The sequence below is a fragment of the Cynocephalus volans genome, chromosome 2, assembly GCF_027409185.1.
Source record: "Cynocephalus volans isolate mCynVol1 chromosome 2, mCynVol1.pri, whole genome shotgun sequence".
Lineage (NCBI taxonomy): Eukaryota > Metazoa > Chordata > Mammalia > Dermoptera > Cynocephalidae > Cynocephalus > Cynocephalus volans.
The window spans coordinates 66,636,961-66,657,929 of record NC_084461.1 but is presented as its reverse complement, the minus strand read 5'-3'; the positions used below and the strand labels follow the sequence as shown (position 1 = coordinate 66,657,929).

At 38.9% G+C, this 20,969-nt stretch overlaps 1 protein-coding gene across 1 annotated transcript in view; it reads left to right on the top strand.

Moving 5' to 3' along the window:
- DMGDH (dimethylglycine dehydrogenase) overlaps window positions 1-20,453 on the top strand; it is a 67,385-nt gene extending 46,932 nt beyond the window's left edge. The window contains exons 15-16 of the mRNA XM_063087605.1: window positions 14,561-14,695; window positions 20,238-20,453. Of these exons, the coding sequence (XP_062943675.1) occupies window positions 14,561-14,695; window positions 20,238-20,453 (351 nt within the window). The remainder of the gene's footprint in view (window positions 1-14,560; window positions 14,696-20,237) is intronic.
- Window positions 20,454-20,969: the final 516 nt, after the last annotated feature.

The window sequence follows — 20,969 nt, the reverse complement described above, 5'->3', positions numbered from 1 at the left end:
AATATAATTGGTTTTGTATGTTGATAGTATATTTTGCAACTTTCTATATCAACTTAGTAGTTTTAGTAGCTTTTTTTAGATTCCATTGAATTTTCTACATGGACAATTATGTTGTATAAAAATAAAGCTTTTTCTTGTCTTTACTAATCTGGATGCCTTTTATTTCTTTTATTTCTTTTTCTTGCCTTATTGTACTGGCTGGAACGGACGTCCACTGGTTGGATCTTTAAGAAAGGTGAATAGATGTAGGGCTAATAAACATTCTTATTTTGTTCCTGATCTTAGGTGAAAAGCATTCAGTCTTTCATCATTAAGTATGATGTTAGCTGTAGGTTTTTCGTGAGTGCTTTTTGTCAGGCTGAGGGCATTTCCTTCTATTCTTAGTGCTATTTTAAAAAAATAAATAAAGAAGAGATACTGGATTTTATCAAATGATGTTTCTGCATCTACTGAGATAATAGTATGTTTTTTAATTTTATTTTTTTTACTTTGTTATATGGTATATTGCATTTATTAATGTTCTAATGTTAAGCCAACCTTTTACTTCTGGGATAAAAGCCACTTGGTAATGATGTATTACCTCTTTATATATTGTTGGATTTTATTAGTTAATTTTTAAAAGAAATTTTGCAGCTATGTTCTTCTAATAGGACTTAGAGCTTGCAATGATTTTGTTTATTTTTCCTCTTTTTCTTTTGAACAGAACCTAAACTTCTTGAGTACAATACAAGATATGTTTTATCATTTTATACAAATGGTGCTGTCAATACAAAATATGTTTTGTTTGTCATTTTATCCCCAACACCTAGCTCAGGGCTGGCACATAGCAGATGCCCAGTAAATATTTTGTTGTTGAAAATAGTGTCAAGAGATGATTCTAGAAAAGTCTTAGGACCTCATCATCTCATCTGTCAGGCTAAGAAGTTTGGAGTCTATCCTGAAGTTGTTGGAGAGAGATTGAAACACTTCAATTAAAGAGTGACACTGGTGATAGAAAACAAACGAGAAGTGAGTTGAGTTGGTTTGGTCACTGGGAGATCATTTTCCCAATTATTAAAGAAATCTAGTGCAGAGATGGCAAAGGCTTCAACTAAAGCAGTGGCCATAGGATGGAGAAGAAAGAGGAATGAGTGATATTAGAAGGTAGAATGGTGACCACATGAGGGACTGCATGTGAAGGGGTGGAGAGAAAGATGGAGGACAATTAATGAACTGGGAAACACAGGAGGAGGGGTGTGGTTGGGAGGTTGGGAGGATTTGTGGGTTGGAGGTTTATGGGATAGCCAAGTGGAGAGTCCCAGAAGGCAGCTGAGCACATGGGTTTGGAGAGCTCTGCTTTGGAAGTATGGCTTTGGTTCCTTCATATAGAGAGGGTAATTGAGGGGAGTATTGGGGACCCCTCTTCTATAGCACTCTGTACCGATCTCCACCGTGGTGCTTATCACATCGCGTATTCCTGGCTGCCTCCTCAGATAGGCTGAACTCTGAGGACAGAGGCCAGGAATCCACAGGGCCTAGCACTGTGTCTGATCATTAGTGGGGGCTCAGTAAATACTTGTTGAAGGGTTTGAATTGTGGTTTTGCCACTTACTGGTTCTAAGACTAAACAAATTGCTTAATCTAGAAGCACTTCAGTTTTTTTCATGTGTAAAATGAATAAAATATCTGCCTCATAAGTTTGCTATAAGTATTATGTGAGATAAAGAACATTTGCTACTTCACTAAATGTTAGTTCCTTTCCATCTTATTAAATTGAACCTAAATAAATCGTTTAGGGAAAAGCAGCTATACGTAAAATCTTTTCAGTTTTTTGAAGACCCCAGCAAGGAAGATCTTGGGTCCCTATTGAGGCCTCATTTCTTCATGCTTTTCTTATTTCCTTCAGTAATTATTTACTTTGCACTTAGGTTTAAGTGCGATACTTAAAACACCAAATGGGCAATTGTTCTTCACTCTAGAAGGATGAAAACTCTATACTGTAATTGTTGCTAAAGCAGTTAAACATAAATCTGATAAAGTCACGGTCCATTTCAGTTTTCCTTTGAATCATTATATTCAAAAACTGAAAAATAAATGTTCTCTTTAATGTTGAATCTAGCAGAAGTCATTACGCACATTTTATGGGGGCTATTTTAGTTTTCAAAAATCTAGTTTGGTTTGAATGCTAATAAACCTGATTATTGGCCTGGCTTAGAAATAATATTGTAAATATTTTCCCCAGGTTTCTATTTTATCCCTTCCTTTCTTTTAATTAATATGGTCCCTTTTCTTGTTATATTAAAGACTTTTTTGAGATGAAATTCTTAACTGGTTAGTAATTTTGCTTAGAAAAATGCTAGATGAGTTGTTTCTTTTAAATGGCTAAGGGCAGAGAATGAAAACTACGTGTCTGTGGGAGTGCTCATTTTCCAGCCAATAATAACAAACTTTAGTTGCTAAACTAATAATTTAACATTCTGCTATCAGATATTGAAATTGTGGTTGTTGGTAACTTACGTGGAATGTTCAGAAGCTCTACGCAGTGGAGAAGGAACCAAGAGTTGAGGAGCCTGCGTTCCAGGTTTGGTGCTAACTCACTTTGTCACTTTAGGCAAGACTTTGTTGGGCCTTATTTTTCTCCTGTGAAAAGCAAGACCGGACTAAGTTTTCTACTTGCTTAAAGACTTCCGTGATTCTAATTCTTGGAATATGAAATGAACAATGCTATAATTTGTCTTGAATGGGGGATGTATTAAATCAATCCATTCCCCCAGATGAATGAATCCAGTGAATGGTTTTATTAGTGTTGGTGAGACATCTGCAGGTGTACAGGGTTCTGAACAACGGACCAAAGGAATTTAGGATTTACATAGACCGTAGGTTAATAATGGCTACATGCTTCACAAAGGGATTCCCATTAGGATTGTTTTAAGTGATGATCCAAAGCCCATTTTAAATGAGGAGCTTTTCAGGAAAGTATTAAAGGGCAGTGGCAGAAGCTGTCACCTGGATTTTCATCTTCACTCCGCCACTTGCAGAAGCTGGTGAGCGGTGGGGTCTCTCTTCAGTCTGTGCCTGATTTCTAAGGAGGGGGTTTATGGGAATACAGGATGTTACACTGGTTCCCTTATGTCTTTAGAACTTTTGATATTTAGATTAAGAGGATTTTGGCTAAAAGATTAAATCAAACTGATGACTTCCATGAATTTTCTGATGCGTTTTGACTCTGCATAGACAGAAAAGGAAAGGTCCAAGACTAAAGTTCCATCGTCTCCCCCTTGGTTTGTTCCAGCCAACTACCCTGACTCTCCATATCGGACTCTTCCTACCACTGCTGCTGTCAAATTTGACTTTAACTACATATCTGAGAACTCTCCATGGCCCTAAGAATCATGACCAAAAAAATACTGATTTGTGCTTTAATATGTGTGCTTTTAATAGAGCCAATAAGAGATGAGTAATTATATTTCACCTAAAATTTACTTAATATTTTCATATAGGTGGATGTTATATTTGGTACATGTTACAGGTGGCTGTTTTAACAGCTCTTATTGCTATTTGAAATTAATAAATTTAAAAAACACCAGCCAAGTCTATTTTTAAGCTATAGTCTCAGTGCCCCAGAAATGTGTACATTTCTCAGAGATATTAATGGCTATTTATATAGTTAATTTGGCAATGACTCATTAAAGAAATATATTCTTGGGTCATCTCGAAAGCACCAATTTTAATTACAGCATTAACCTTCAGGCACATTTTTCTCTCATTTATAATTAATAACTCTATAGTAGAGTAAAATCTACAATCTTGGGAGGAAAGCCAAGTAAAATGAGAATGCAATTCGATCACCCCACTTTAAATCTTCCTAAGTCAGGAGCCTGGTTAGTTTGGGGAGGGGGAAATGTCTCAAGGGGCAGATGCTATCTCCTATCTGTGTTGTGAGTATGTTTCTTACTTTCAGTGAGGTTTGGTTGTTGTTTGTGAGAATATTGCTTTCATTCATGTCTGAGGATGATATTACTAACAAGATCACTTCCTAATTCAGGGATATACAGATATAGATGTCAAATTTTATTAATAATAACCTTCAGGGTGTATTCAAATACTTTCACATAGTGCAAAAATATGGTGTAATGCATGTCATTCAAAATAGGATCAGGCCACGTAGAAGAAATTTAAAAGAAACACTCTTCATTTAGAGTATTTATATCAGCCTTGCTTTCTAGTGATAGACTCCAGGCACAGGCATTTAAAAAAATATGGATTGAATCTGAGGTGCTGATTTATGTTGCCTGTAACTGAGCCTCCGTTTACTCTTCCGTAAACTGGGGATGAAAATCTCTATCTCATAGGGTTGCCATGAGGATTAAATGAGCTCATGAATGGAAAGCCCTCAGCATAGTGTCTGACACATGACAGGTGCCTAATAAAATTGTAAATGTTACTTATTAATGTTATTTATTATTTTTTACTGAGTTTATGACTGTAATTTTTTTTCTAAAGAAAATAGTCTGCCCTCCACCCCAAACATGCACACACACTTTGCTGTTTGTCTCATGATTAGTTGAAACCTGATGTTGTTACTTGGCCTTTGTTAAAATTGTGAATTGGCAAAGGTAGAGTTAGGCTCCTCTTCCAGCACTCGTCCCCTTCCTGACACCCCACCCCAATAGCTCTCATCCAGCGGCCCCAAAAGGCCCCAATTCTGCAAGCTTTGGTCATGGCCAGCTTTCCAACATCCCCTCCAGAGGAGTAGCAGGTATTGGCTTCAGTGGCTCAGTGAAGGCCATTCACAGTAGAGGAAAAGAATGGGGCTGAGACTCCTGGGATCTTGCTTTTTAACCAGTTTGTTGATGGCTTGTCTTTGGCTGAGTTAATTCACTTCTTTTAGACCCTAAATTCACCATCTGTGGATTGTTGGGAAGATCAAATTATAATGTAAGTACAAGCGCTTTTGGAAAAGGTTATGCAGACAATAGTTATTATGAAACCTATTCATCTTTTAAAACTCAACTCAAGCCACTTTCTCTATGAAATTGGTGGTAGGAGAATGCTGCCCCCATTCCCACCCTCTCTCCCCAGGCAGAAGTGGTGGCGCTCTTCCCAGTGCCCCCACTGTACACACCTCTATCATAGCTTGTTTGTTTATCTGCATTTCTACTCCACATATTAGACTTAACTTGTTTTAAGCTTATACAACATTTGTGATTTTTACAAACAGAACCAACTATGAGTCATGGTTTCAAAACCAGTATTGCTGATTGATATGCTACCATGTGTTATGTTTCCAATAATCTCCAATTGTTCTTTTTTCCTCTAATATGTTACAACATTGAGGAGATATAATAATTTCAGGACTGGGCATGTTGCGATGTGGAGGGAAGGGGGTCGCACTTCCCCAGGGGCCTCCCCGAAGCTGCACGACCATGTTCTATTAAGCTCTGAGTACTCCATGCCTAACACAGTATTTGATATACAGCAGGGACTTAACAACAGTTGAATAATTGTAAGAAAATTCTTTAATAAGGAACTCAGAACGACCAAGAACCTTCAAGATCTAAATGGTGAAGATTCAGATTCCATAACAGGAGGTGAGGAAATGATTTAGGATCTGCTGGCCCTCTGCAAATCACAATCTAGTGTCTAGTGCATGGGTCACTCAGAATTGTGCTTTTCCACACAGTTAAGGCATGAGACTTTTTTCTCTTTAGCTACTGACTGCTACGTAGACAAGAACTTACAAAAACAAAAACAAGCAAACAAAAAAACCCCACCACTTGTCATTATTTATCTATGGCAGCAAGTCCCCTTTTAAAAAGATAGCAAGGGGCTGCAGTTGCTCAGTTGGTTAGAGCATGGTGTTATAACACCAAGGTCAAGGGTTTGGACCCTCCAGATCCTTGTACCATCCAGCTGCCCCCTCCACTCCCCAAAATAAGATAGAAAAAAATTTTGTTGTTGTTACAGAGTTCTTTTTTATTTATTTATTTATTTATTTATTTATTTATTTATTTATTTATTTTTTAATTTTATTTTGTCGATATACATTGTAGCTGATTAATGCTCCCCATCACCAAAACCTCCCTCCCTTCTCCCTCCCCCCCTCCCCCCCAACAATGTCCTTTCTGTTTGTTTGTTGTATCAACTTCAAATAATTGTGGTTGTTATATCTTCTTCCTCCCCGCCCCCCGGTTTGTGTGTGTATGTGTGTATGTGTGTGTGTGAATTTATATATTAATTTTTAGCTCCCTCCAATAAGTGAGAACATGTGGTATTTCTCTTTCTGTGCCTGACTTGTTTCACTTAATATAATTCTCTCAAGGTCCATCCATGTTGTTGCAAATGGCAGTATTTCATTCGTTTTTATACCTGAGTAGTATTCCATTGTGTAGATGTACCACATTTTCCGTATCCACTCATCTGATGATGGGCATTTGGGCTGGTTCCAACTCTTGGCTATTGTAAAGAGTGCTGCAATAAACATTGGGAAACAGGTATACCTTCGACTTGATGATTTCCATTCGTCTGGATATATTCCCAACAGTGGGATAGCTGGGTCGTATGGTAGATCTATCTGCAATTGTTTGAGGAACCTCCATACCATTTTCCATAGAGGCTGCACCATTTTGCAGTCCCACCAACAATGTATGAGAGTTCCTTTTTCTCCGCAGCCTCGCCAGCATTTATCGTTCATAGTCTTTTGGATTTTAGCCATCCTAACTGGGGTTAGATGGTATCTCAATGTGGTTTTGATTTGCATTTCCCGGATGCTGAGTGATGTTGAGCATTTTTTCATATGTCTGTTGGCCATTTGGATATCTTCCTTAGAGAAATGCCTACTTAGCTCTTTTGCCCATTTTTTAATTGGGTTGCTTGTTTTCTTCTTGTAAAGTTGTTTGAGTTCCTTATATATTCTGGATATTAATCCTTTGTCAGATGTATATTTTGCAAATATTTTCTCCCACTCTGTTGGTTGTCTTTTAACTCTTTTAATTGTTTCTTTTGCTGTGCAGAAGCTTTTTAGTTTGATATAATCCCATTTGTTTATTTTTCCTTTGGTTGCCCGTGCTTTTGGGGTCGTATTCATGAAGTCTGTGCCCAGTCCTATTTCCTGAAGTGTTTCCCCTATGTTTTCTTTAAGAAGTTTTATTGTCTCAGGGTGTATATTTAAATCCTTAATCCATTTTGAGTTGATTTTAGTATACGGTGAGAGGTATGGATCTAGTTTCATTCTCCTGCATATCGATATCCAGTTATCCCAGCACCACTTGCTGAAGAGGCAGTCCCTTCCCCAGTGAATAGGCTTGGTGCCTTTGTCAAAGATCAGATGGCAGTAAGTGTGTGGGTTGATTTCTGGATTCTCTATTCTATTCCATTGGTCAGTGTGTCTGTTTTTATGCCAGTACCATACTGTTTTGGTTATTATAGCTTTGTAGTATAGCTTAAAGTCAGGTAGTGTTATGCCTCCAGCTTTATTTTTTTTGCTGAGCATTGCTTTGGCTATTCGTGGTCTTTTATTGTTCCATATAAATGTCTGAATAGTTTTTTCCATTTCTGAGAAAAATGTCTTTGGAATTTTGATGGGGATTGCATTGAATTTGTATATCACTTTGGGTAGTATGGACATTTTCACTATGTTGATTCTTCCAATCCAAGAGCATGGAATATCTTTCCATCTTCTTGTATCCTCTCTAATTTCTCTCAGCAGTGGTTTGTAGTTCTCATTATAGAGATTTTTCACCTCCTTGGTTAACTCAATTCCTAAGTATTTTATTTTTTTGGTGGCTATTGTAAATGGGCAGGCTTTCTTGATTTCTCCTTCTGCATGTTCACTATTGGAGAAAAGAAATGCTACTGATTTTTGTGTGTTGATTTTGTATCCTGCTACTGTGCTGAAATCATTTATCAATTCCAACAGTTTTTTTGTAGAGGTTTTAGGCTGTTCGATATATAGGATCATGTCATCTGCAAACAGGGACAGTTTGACTTCATCTTTTCCAATCTGGATGCCCTTTATTTCCTTCTCTTCTCTGATTGCTCTGGCTAGTACTTCCAACACTATGTTGAATAGGAGTGGTGAGAGTGGGCATCCTTGTCTAGTGCCTGTTCTTAAAGGAAAAGCTTTCAGCTTTTCCCCATTCAGGATGATATTGGCAGTGGGTTTGGCATATATGGCTTTAATTATGTTGAGATACTTTCCCTCTATACCTAACTTATAGAGGGTCTTTGTCATGAATGAGTGCTGAACTTTATCAAATGCTTTTTCAGCATCTATAGAGATGATCATATGGTCCTTGTGTTTGAGTTTATTAATATGGTGTATCACATTTATTGATTTGCGTATGTTGAACCAACCTTGCATCCCTGGGATGAATCCCACTTGATCGTGATGAATAATTTTTCGTATGTGTTGCTGTATTCTGTTTGCTAGTATTTTAGTGAGGATTTTTGCATCTATATTCATCAAGGATATCGGCCTGTAGTTTTCTTTTTTGGTTATATCTTTACCTGGTTTTGGTATCAGGATGATGTTTGCTTCATAGAATGAGTTTGGGAGATTTGCGTCCGTTTCAATCTTTTGGAATAGTTTGTAAAGAATCGGTGTCAATTCCTCTTTGAATGTTTGGTAAAATTCTGCTGTGAATCCATCTGGTCCTGGGCTTTTCTTTGTTGGGAGCCTTCTGATAACAGCTTCAATCTCCTTTATTGTTATTGGTCTGTTCAGATTTTCTACGTCTTCACGGTTCAGTTTTGGGAGCTTGTGTGTGTCCAGAAATTTATCCATTTCCTCCAGATTTTCAAATTTGTTGGCGTACAGTTGTTTATAGAAGTCTCGAATGATTCCTTGTATTTCAGATGAATCAGTTGTAATATCGCCTTTTTCATTTCTAATTTTTGTTATTTGAGTCTTCTCTCTTCTTTTTTTTGTTAGCCATGCTAATGGTTTGTCAATTTTATTTATCTTTTCAAAAAACCAACTTTTTGATTCGTTGATCTTTTGAATTGTTTTTTCGTTTTCAATTTCATTCAGTTCTGCTCTGATCTTAATGATTTCTTTCCGTCTGCTAACTTTAGGATTGGATTGTTCTTGTTTTTCTAGTTCTTTAAGGTGAAGTGTTAGGTTGTTCACTTGCCATCTTTCCATTCTTCTGAAGTGAGCGTTTAATGCAATAAATTTCCCCCTCAGTACTGCTTTTGCAGTATCCCACAGGTTTTGGTATGATGTATCATTGTTTTCATTAGTTTCAATAAACTTTTTGATTTCCTGCTTGATTTCTTCTTGGACCCATATGTCATTAAGTAGAATGCTGTTTAATTTCCATGTGTTTGTATAGTTTCCAGAGTTTTGTTTGTTATTAATTTCTAGTTTTAATCCATTGTGGTCTGAGAAGATACATGGGATAATTCCAATTTTTTTGAATTTATTGAGACTTGATTTGTGACCTAATATGTGATCTATCCTGGAGAATGATCCATGTGCTGCTGAGAAGAATGAATATTCTGAGGTTGTTGGGTGGAATGTTCTGTAGATATCTGCCAATTCCAATTGGTCTAGAGTCTTGTTTAGATCTTGTGTTTCTCTACTGATTCTTTGCCTAGATGATCTGTCTAATATTGACAGTGGAGTGTTCAGGTCCCCTGCTATTATGGTATTAGTGTCTATTTCCTTCTTTAGGTCTAATAGAGTTTGTTTTATAAATCTGGCTGCTCCAACATTGGGTGCGTACATATTTATGATTGTTATGTCTTCTTGATGGATCAGTCCTTTTATCATTAAGTAGTGTCCCTCATTGTCTCTTTTTATGGTTTTTAGTTTAAAGTCTATTTTGTCAGATATAAGAATAGCCACTCCAGCTCGTTTTTCTTTTCTGTTTGCATGGTAAATCTTTTTCCATCCTTTCACTCTTAGTCTGTGTGAATCTTTATGGGTGAGGTGGGTCTCTTGTAGGCAGCATATAGTTGGGTCCTGCTTTTTGATCCAGTCAGCCAGTCTGTGTCTTTTAATTGGGGAATTTAAGCCTTTAACATTAAGAGTTGTTATTGAAAGGTGTTGATTTATTCCTAGCATTTTCTTGGTTGTTTGGTTGTCTTAGGTGTCTTTTGTTCCTTGCTTTCTGATTTACTGTTTGGTTTCTTTGTTTGTTGGTTCCTTAGGTTGTAGATAGTGTTTTTGTTAGCTTGTTTTCTCTTCATGAATGCCATTTTTATTGTACTAGCGGGTTTAGATTTTTCTTAGGTTTTTATGGCAGTGGTAGTTATTTTTCAGGAACCAAACCCAGTACTCCCTTGAGGATTTCTTGTAAGGGTGGTCTTGTGGTAGTGAACTCCCGCAGTTTTTGTTTGTCTGAGAAATATACTATTTGCCCCTCATTTCGGAAGGATAGCCTTGCAGGGTAAAGTATTCTTGGCTGGCAATCTTTGTCTTTTAGTATTTTGAAAATATCATCCCATTCCTTTCTAGCTTTTAGGGTTTGTGATGAGAAGTCTGATGTTAACCTGATTGGGGCTCCCTTATAGGTGATTTGACGCTTCTCTCTTGCAGCTTTTAAGATTCTCTCTTTGTCTCTGAGTTTTGCCAATTTGACTATGACATGTCTTGGAGAAGGCCTTTTTGGGTTGAATACGTTTGGAGATCGTTGAGCTTCCTGGATCTGAAGATCTGTGATTTTTCCTATACCTGGGAAGTTTTCTGCCACTATTTTGTTGAATATGTTTTCAATGGAATCTCCATTTTCCTCCCCTTCTGGAATACCCATGACTCGGATATTTGAGCGCTTGAGGTTGTCTGATATCTCTCTCAGATTTTCTTCCATGTCCTTGATTCTTTTTTCTTTCTTTTTGTCTGCTTGTGTTATTTCAAACAGCCCATCTTCAAGTTCAGAGGTTCTCTCTTCAACTTCGACAAGCCTGCTGGTTAAACTCTCCATTGTGTTTTTTATTTCGCTGAATAACTTCTTCAGTTCAGCAAGTTCTGCTACATTTTTTTTCAGGACATTGATTTCCTTGTATATTTCCTCTTTCAGATCCTGTATACTTTTCCTCATTTCATCATGATGTCTAGCTGAGTTTTCTTGTATCTCATTCAGTTTCCTTAGAATTATCACTCGAAATTCCTTGTCAGTTATTTCAAGGGCTTCTTGTTCTATAGGATCTAGAGTATGAGATTTATTAACTTTTGGTGGTGTACTTTCTTGATTTTTTGTATTTCTGGTGTCTTTTTTTTGGTGTTTATTCATTGTGGCAGGGGGTTTCACAGTCCACCGGTTTAAGACTAATGACTAACTAGGATGTTGCTGTGGTTGCCAATTTGGTATGGCTCCCGCCGTGACTGCTCAGTTGGCCTCTAGTGTCTTGTGTGTGTGGTTGCCTCGGGTCCTGGGCTTCTCCGGGGATCCACCTTTCTGGTCAGCTTGTACTCTGCTGGGCTGGTGGATCACGTACCACAGGGTGTGTGATCTCTGTTGAGCTTTCACTTTCTGTACAGGACTTCTCCCCGTTCCGTGTGCTCTGGCCCAGGCTGTTAGATCGTGCAGTGGCGACCCCACCGGGTGTGGTTTCTGTCGAGTCTCCGCCTCCCTGGCCGCAGGTCTCCCACCTCTGTGCACACTGTGTTGGGCTGGGGCGTGTCTTCTGCACCCCTCGTCTATCAGCTGGGCCTTCAAGACCCTGCTCAGCACCGCCTCGCCCAGGAAGTCTACCAGGTTTCTGCTAGGCACAGACGACCGGTCTCTCTGGGTGCCTTTGTAGCACTGTGTAGATCTTTCTCGGGTCTTGTTCACCTTTGTATCCCCCCGGTATAAACCGAGTCTAGTGCCCGCCTGCAGCCTGCTCTCCGGCAGTTTCAAGCGGACCTGGGAACTCTCCTACCGCACTATTCCCAACCAGAAATTCGTTAGGCTTTTTTCCAAACTGGTGGTCGCAGAGATGGTATCTGCCTCCCAGTAACAGGAAGTTTACCGGGGCCGGAGCCCAGGGTGTGGTGGAGTGACAGTCGGCCCGCCCGTACTTCCTAGCCCTCCCAAAACTGGTCAGGACGCCCCACACCCCCAGTCCTGCCAGAGAACCGCGGAGGGAGTGGGAGAGGAGGTCGGCCCGCAGGGTCCGGAAAGCCCCGCGCCAGGCCAAGCAAATGGGCTCAGTGATGGCCGAGCAGGGCAGAGCTGCCCGCACCTGGGAAAATGGAGGCAGCACCGTGGCAGTGAGTGGCCTGGTGGTGCAGGCGGGAGCCGCGTGGGCATTCACCCCCCGAACAGAGCTGTGCCAGGGATCACTCACAGTGCTGTGCCAGGTCGGGCGCTCGCTCTGTCTCTGGTTTGTTGCCTTCCGTGTTCTCGGCGCTGCCGCCTCAGGCTGTTCAGTCGCGGCGCCACTCGGGCGCTCCCAGGAATCTTCTTTAATGCCGGCCTGAAACCTCGAATCCTGAATAGGGCAGCTGGCCGCCTTCAGTGCGGCCCCAGCCTCCGGGATCCTGGCTGCATCCACAGCAGCCCTGGCGCCGTGTTCCCTGTTTCAAGACTCACTTTTGCAGCTAAGAATCAGTTCTTTTCCTGCTCCACACTTCAAAGCTGTTGCCTGTAAATGAGGCAGCCTCTCCTGCCGGGGGCAAAGTGGCGTTGAGCCCCCACGACCGGCCAGCAGCAGCAGTCCTCCCTTAAGAGATGGCCAGAGGAAGGTCCACAAGTTTCCCGGCTGCCTGAGGCCCAGTGGCCACCTTTTCCACCTCAGCTACTCCGCGCCAGCCGCCGCAGCCGCCGCCATCTTGAAACTCCCTTTTTTATTTAGATATGCATGCTTTAATTATAGCAAACTTTGGTTGTTATGACTTTTGTTATTGTGCATTTATCCTATATATGAATTCAAATAAATTGAGTTCTTCCTGTGATTTTTCCCCCCATTGGTTCTGTATTAAATAATGTGGTTCAAGTGTTTTTTTGTTTTGTTTTGTTTTGTTTTCAATTTTTGTGATCTCGTTTTATAATAAAGCCATATAGTTGGTTCTTACCACCTGGATCATGCCAGGGAAGGAGAGAACTAGACTTTCATTTCACATTATTTTAACCTTTGCTAACGGAAACTTTCTTTAGCTCCCTGTGCGGATCAGCAATTTAAAGTTGCAATATCCGTAGAGATCCTACTTTATTTGGGCTCATCCTAGAAGCTCTGTATCAGAAAAAAAGAGGGAACTGGGGGAGTCTCAGGCAGAGGACAAGTGAGGGCAAGTGAAGCCTGTTGCTGCTTCTCTGGGAGGCTAAGGGGGTGTATTGTACTCAGTCCTAAATGTTTCGTGTGCAGAAAGAGCTGTACACATCCTAAATGTTGGTGATGAAGGACATCTTTGACATGAAATATTGTTTCCTTCTTAAAGTTTGTGGCGGTTTTCATGCTTTTCTTTCCGAGAGTAGTGACTCTGTATATGAGAAATGTTTTGAGAATCTTGTTTTCCACATTGTCATCTCTGATTAAATCTCCTTCAGCAGAGACATAATTTGTATATCACAAATTCCTTAAAGCCTCCACCCCTTCATAAGATAAGAGCTGCTTGTTTGGGCACACTATGTGGACGCCTACCCTGACATCCCACGAGATGTCCGCCTTCCCTCCTGGGCAATCTCCTTGCTCTTAGCCTCTGACTAGTTTATCAGTTAGCAAGTGTTCCCGGGCATTCTGGTTGGGTAGAATAATATCTCCCTTATGAGCTCAGTGTCTCCACTGAGGAATCATTGCTCACCTGTGTGTCTTACTCAGTTGTGAGGAGTATTACTAATAAGTGGGATAGTCTTCAAGTTTGCCTGATTCCTACTTTTTTTTTTTTTAACACATAAGAATGGATTCAAGGTTATCCCTACAACAATGTCACTCTCACTCACTTGTACTGCACAGGGAATAACCCTGAGTGTGTCCATGGGAGTATATTAGAAACATGAATGTCATCTGTCATGTATTGCATGGAAGAAGACATGTTGTAAAGCACAGTGTTAGAGAATAAGATCTTTGTCAAACTGTTGGTGTCTGACCCATTTTGTAACCAAAGGGCCTAGCATGATGCCTCACAGATAGTAGAGGCTCAATAAATGTTTCCTGAATGAACTAATATATGCAACCCAATACTCAATGAGTTCCAGAGGCCGTTATTCTGAAGGAAAAAAAAAATGACATTTTGGGGTTGTTTTAGCATCACATTTCGAAAAAGTGACTTTCTTTCCTGTAAAAGGCTTCCTATATGTAAAATTGAGTTGTGCTTTGCTCATGACAGCCCATACCCCTGTCCGGATCTATTAGATACAAGGGTCACTTTCATAACCCACCGTCACAATATGCCTGATGCTTTTCTGCCTAGGTGGTTCTGGTAAAATTGTCATCACAAGTTATTACTCTTAAGTCTAACATTCTGAAGGAATAGATGGTTGATACTGTCATTCGAGGACTAAGAAATATTTGTCTAGACATTTGATCCAATCTGTATTTTTATTTAATGTGTAATTGAAGAGAAAATAGCAAAGACAAATTTAAATGCTTGCATCTCTAACCTTGTCACAGTGTCTGAGCATTCATTCATCATCATTATCCTGGATTCTTGCAGCCAGCAGACTTCATAGGAAAGCAAGCACTGAAACAGATTAAAGCCATGGGGCTGAAACGGAGATTGGTCTGCCTCACCTTGGCAACGGATGATGTTGACCCAGAGGGAAATGAAAGCGTCTGGCACGATGGCAAGGTGAGTGCTGAGGTCCTTACTGCCCAGGGCCACGGCAGCTTCTGCAGCAGACACGCTCCTTGCTTCTGTCGGTTTCCCTTTGGAGTCTTTTGCTGTTTATTTGTTTGTTTATTTGAGGGATGACACACTTTTGATTTCTGAGCTGACATTCAAGAAACAGAAAGCAATTAAATGAAAGGAAAATGAAATGCTGTTCATTTTTGAAAACATAAAATTCTATATGCTTTGATTAAAAAAACAAAAACAAAACCCAAGGACCTGAAATACACAAGACAATGAGGAAGGTATGATTTAGAGGTGGAATGATTTATTTACTCACCACATCCATATCTGCGAATATAAAAGATAGATTTTATAAAGAATTTGGCCTTCTGATTTAGCTTCTCAGGGATCTTTCAGAAGGAGGTAGTTAGCATATCAGCAGAAAAAAATTTCCAAATGAAAACACCTGTGACAATAGAGGGTAGAATCTTAGAAAGTAAAGTGAAAAGTGGAAACCATTTGGTTCTTCAGGAAAAGCAAAATTACCTTTTTCTCACTTTGGAATTTTACGTTTCATTCTCTCTATTTGTATTCAGTAAAACCAGAGCTCATTAGATGACTTAGCAATGGAACTTCATTTTCTCCACTTTTTATGACTATTCGTAAAACCCAGTTTGGTTTCCCATTTTGATGTGGTTTGGCTGGTGTTATCAGGCAGGTGTGGGGCACTCAGCTTAGACCACGGGGAGGCACAGGGCCTTCAAGGCTCATCCAAGCAGCTGTTCTATACTGAGTAAGGCCAGCATGGTCAATACCCAAAACTCAGAGGTTCTGTGTCTGAGTATTTTCTAATTCACTGCAGCTTACTTTATGTGAGGATACTTAAACAATTTCATGAAAAAAATTGAATTGGAAGATATTATGAATCTTCCCGTGAACTTTTTGAAATATCCTCATATTTGTTTCCATTTTCTCCATCTCTTCAGTGCCAAGAAGAGCGCTAGAGGTGGGGAAATCCGGTCAGATCACAGCCTTTGGATTACTAAAGAAATGACAATTTGGGCTAAGGCATGGGTCAGTTTGACCTAGAACTAACATCTACTGAATTCCTATTATATGCCAGATATTTTTCATGTACTCTCTCATATAATTTTACAACACCCCTGCCAGATATGTATGATCATCTCTATTTTAAAGATGAGGCTTTGGGGCTCAGGGAGGTTAAGTAACTAGCTTGAGGTTACACAGCCTGTGACTAGTGGAGCTGATTTCCAACTCAGGTATAGTTGGACTCTGGGTTTCTTGTCCATTCTTCTAAGAAATGCTGAATGCTTGAATTTCCTCTTTTCTGTCTCTGCTAATGTCCCCTGTTGTCTCTTTGGAACTTAATAATATACCCACAGTTCTTGTACTTTTGAGTAGCAGGTGGATTTTATTAGACATTGTGAAGTCAACACTTTTCTCAGATCTCAAGCTCCTTCACCCTTCTATCGTACTTGACAGGCTGACCTCTACTTTCTTCTTAAATTAGGCTGAGTTGGCTCTTCTGTTTAAGCCATTCCTACTTTCCTCACCAGCTCCCTTTCCTCTTTCTGTTCTATGTCTCTTTCAACCCTGTTTTCTTAAAATATGTTCTTACTCCAATTTCAGATTTGCCCATAATTTACATAATTTCTACTGATAACCAACTCTGCCATTAACTAACTGCTTGACCTGATCCTGACCTGATTTCTGGGCCTCAGTTTCCTCATCTATAAAATGGAGCCATTGGCTGAGATAATGTCTAAGGTTCTTTCCACCTCTAATTAATTTTTTTCTCTAGTCATTTCATTTTCCCCACCTCATCTTTCCTTGTTTTTACATTTTCATTCTATTTCTACCCAACTTCCTCAGTCCTTCTTAATATGATCTACACTCTTCCTTCCACCAATGTTCTGTTTTACTTGGCCATGTAATGACAGAGATGTTATGCTGTAATATTCTGTATTCAGCCCCACATCAACCACAATCAACTGACAAATTTTTTAGCCATCATGAATATGATGATACCCAAGTTAAAGGTAAAGAACCTGAAAACCCAAGCTCCATTTTAAAATTTTATATCCTTTGCCATATGGGTACTGACTTTACATGATATATTTTTTCATCTTTCCTACCACATGCCATCTGCTTATAGAGCTGCTGATCCAATTAGAGGATTATATCTGTTGAATTTCCTAATATGAGCTTATCTGTTCTGTGGTGCTTAGTAGGGTCGTCATTTTATCATGCAGATGGCCCTCTTTTTGATCCTCTTTTTCAAAGACCCTTTTTATACTCTGGAATGATATAAAATATTTTTTTGTTTTTTACTTCCCAACTTGTCCTGACTTGTATTGCTTTTGGTATTTGGTATTTTATTCTTTCAAATATTTTCAGTGCTGGAGAGAAGTTACACATTTATTGGTTTATTCAACAATTTTTTATTGAGTGTCTACTAAGTGCCAGCCAGACTGTAGGCACCGGAGATACAGAAGTGAACAAAACAGACAAGAATCTCTGTCCCCATGGAGTTCACATTCTAGGGGAGGGAGAGATAGACATTGAACAAAATAAACAGAATACGTGGCATGTCAGATGGTGATGAGTGTCCTGGGGAAAAGTAAAGTCCAGGCGGGAGCGGGGTAGTGCTGGAGGGAGGCATTATCATTTTAAATAAGATTTAATTTTTAAAAGGCAAGGCGCAAGGGTGGTAATGAGAAGGGCTTTCTATATTGGGTGGCTTTGTTATAAAAGAAGCTTATCTGGGAAGGGAGTTTTGAAGAAGAGGTTTGTGGGGAAGTTTGCTGAGTTTAGAAGGTTTATTTTTCATTATTCATAAACTAAAGCACACAGGGATGGCCAAGAAAACACAATACACTGTCCAACTTAAATATGTTACCTCTTTCTGAGGTCACTTATCATGTTATCTTCTATAAGTCAGTTAGAGACGTCTCATAATTTAAGAGAGGAATGAGAAAAGGCTAAAAATAAATAAAGATTATTTACCTTGGTAAAAAGAAAGTCAATGTTTGATTTAACAAAGAATGAGAATCTGCTAGGCAGAGGGTGGGGATAGGTTGTTCTTACAACTTACTAAACAGGAAGAAGGAATGGATCGAATTGAACCTGGAAGATTTTAAGCTAGAACTATTTCAAATTTATGCGAGGAAAAACATTTCTCTGGAAATTTAGTAATAAGATAAAAGGAAAAGCCAGACTTCTAAAATAACCTGGGATGCTAACCCCTGGATTAGAGAGAAATTAAAGTAGAAATGAAAGTAAATTCTAGCGGAAAGCAAAGCATATTTTTAAAATAGCACTCACAAAATAAGTATTTCCTTAGGTTACTAACGTGGAATGGCCACAAGACGAATCACTGCTGGAATGTTAGGAGATGGGAGGGGCTGAGAAAATGGCATGTGTAGTCTCCGAAGAGTAATTGTGGGCTTTTGACCCAGTGAGTAAGGGGGTTGCACCCAGAGACTTGATCAGGTCTCTTCCTGTTTTCTTAAGTTGCCCTAGTAAACCAGGTCAACTCTCCCAGGGCTCCAAACACAAATCTCTGTTTCGTAGACTGGGAAATGAAACCACGGTTACCAAGAAAGTCTTTCAAAAAGCAATGATTAAAACTCTAACCTCCCTGACCCAAATCCCTGCCTTTTACGAGTGTACTTCAAAAAGTTCACAAGAAAGTAGAATTAAAAGATAATACGAATCTTTCCATGAACTTTGTGAAGAACCTTCATATCACAACTGTGATCTGAAGGAGAAAAGCAATTTTAAATCATGTGTTATACCTTGGCAGTTAATGATCTTTCAGAGAGTAGCTATTGCTAATGAATGCATTCAAGTTTGTTTTGTTTTTTAATCAACCAGTTCTTACCATAGTAAGTTCAGAAATCACAGGGAGAGCTTCTCTGATTTGGGGTTTCAAAGAGATAATTAAACACCAGGACTACAGAGATAGGAGTCTGCATTTGAAGACATAAATGTGTTAGCATCTGAAAGACTGGAAATGTTCTACTAAGACTGTTGATTGTAGTGGGCTCTTTGGTGAGGCAGCTGTATGATCACCAGGCTGGTTCAGGTCCATGAATGTTCTGAGTGCCAGCTACAGCAGCCCACCTTGCCTGACAATGGGGCTATAGGATTAGTGCCACATTGTGTGGCCAGGAGAAGCTGTGTGGAGCAGAACTACATATCTTATTTTGCTTTTGTTGTCTTCCTCTTACTTTTTTTTCATGCAGCGTTTTGACGACATTTTTCTGCTTTTCCTTCTCTTTCATCCTTTCCTTTAGATCTGGTTTCCATTAACTGTCTTATCTTCTAATCAGGCTTCTTATATAGATAATTTTTTCTAGCATAAAGCCTTTGTTTTCATCTCCTGAGGTTTGATTCCTTGTTCAGTGTTGTTCTCTGGTTTACCATCCCAAGTTACCTTATTTCATCCTCTTTGGTTTTGATTGTTCACTTCTTTGTTCATCCCTAAGTCCATGTCTTCCCTTATCCCGGAAGGTCTCATCCCACATCTATGCTAACCTAGTTCCACCCACCTTCAAAGTGTAGAACAAATCCTGGCTCAATTATTAGTCTTCATGTTTACGCCTTGGCTTACTGATTATATTTTCTTGTATTTCTATGTTAATTCACCAACTAAGCTGTAAGCTCTTGAGGGTAGGTGCCAGGACTTGACTCATTCCTCTAGCTTCTAACAAAATGTTTTGTACATGGTAAAGATAGAAGCATCAAAGTTACTACTTATTTAAGTGCCTAACAATTGCCAGGAATTGTTAAATACTATATATTCTATACATATTCTCTCATATAGAATGTTCACCTCACATCGACTATTGATAATTCAGCACTATTTTGGCAGGCTGTTTTCTAAACCCCAACAGGGACAGTTGACTAAGTTTGCATTTGAATTTTTAGATCCCCCCTGCCCTCATCTACTAATGCCATGCTAGTGTGATGATAGAAGGGAACTTTTTGAAAGTTGAAAATGAAAGTATTCCATTTTTTCTCCTATCAGATCTCTTAGTATGAAACTGAGCAAAACAGTGCTAGGTATTAAGAAACTAGGTGTTATTATTTAATCTATCTACCTACCTACCTACCTATCTATCTATCTATCTATCTATCTATCTATCTATCTATCTATCTATCTATCTATCTATCATCTATCTATCTAAAAAGATGACCGGTAAGGAGATCTTAACTCTTGACTTGGTGTTGTCAGCACCACGCTCTCCCAAGTGAGCCGTGGGCCAGCCCTAGCTGTTATTATTTTAAAATGAGAAATTTCAGAGTAATATAGATGTGTACTTTGAGAATTATTTTTCATAATATGTAAATTTTCATTAATCTTCTCAAAAAACTGAAGTTTTCCTCGAGTGTCTCTGATGTTATCTCCAATAGAAAGCATTTAATAAAACTTTCATACTGTAAGTTGAATCTAGAGTTGAGGTTTTTCCATCTGGAGATGAGGAGAACCAAGCTGTGACCAAGATGCTGAGGGTTATTGGGTCTTGTTTTTCAGGTGGTTGGCAACACAACATCTGGAAGCTACAGTTACAGCATCAAGAAAAGTCTGGCTTTTGCTTACGTCCCTGTAGAGCTAAGTGAAGTGGGACAACAAGTGGAAGTTGAACTGTTAGGCAAAATCTATCCAGCATATATCATACGAGAACCATTGGTATTGACAGAACCAACCAGAAACCGGCTTCAGAAAAAAGATGGAAGGGGCAAAATTTGAAAAAGACCTTTAGCAGTCCACTGAATTATAGTTGCTATATGACTGTGCTTGAAATTATTATAATTGGTTCCTGGGGAGATAGAGGAAACCAAGAATTCATTTCAAAACCATTAAAATCTAGATTTAGAATCTTAATAAAACTTTCTCATAATTGTTTTCTAAGCAAGATAGAGTAATGGATTAGTGACTTTCATTGTTCTTGCAAATGAAGACATTTGAAAGGAATATTTATTACCTCATATTGTTGTTTATGAAACCCAATTAGCTAAACATTTAGATGTTTGCTAATATACAATCATTATTATAAATGAATTAAAGGACATTATATAATTTTAGGAACATATGCATATGGTTCTTGATAGCTGAAAACAAATTAATAAAATATCTCTTACATAAAAACAAATGTAATACTGTTGATGGATTCACTTTGTTGAGAAATCTTTCCTTGGGTGAATAAGTGATAGTTTTAATTTTCCATAGTGTATCTATGATGAAAATAGTAAAATTTAATATTGA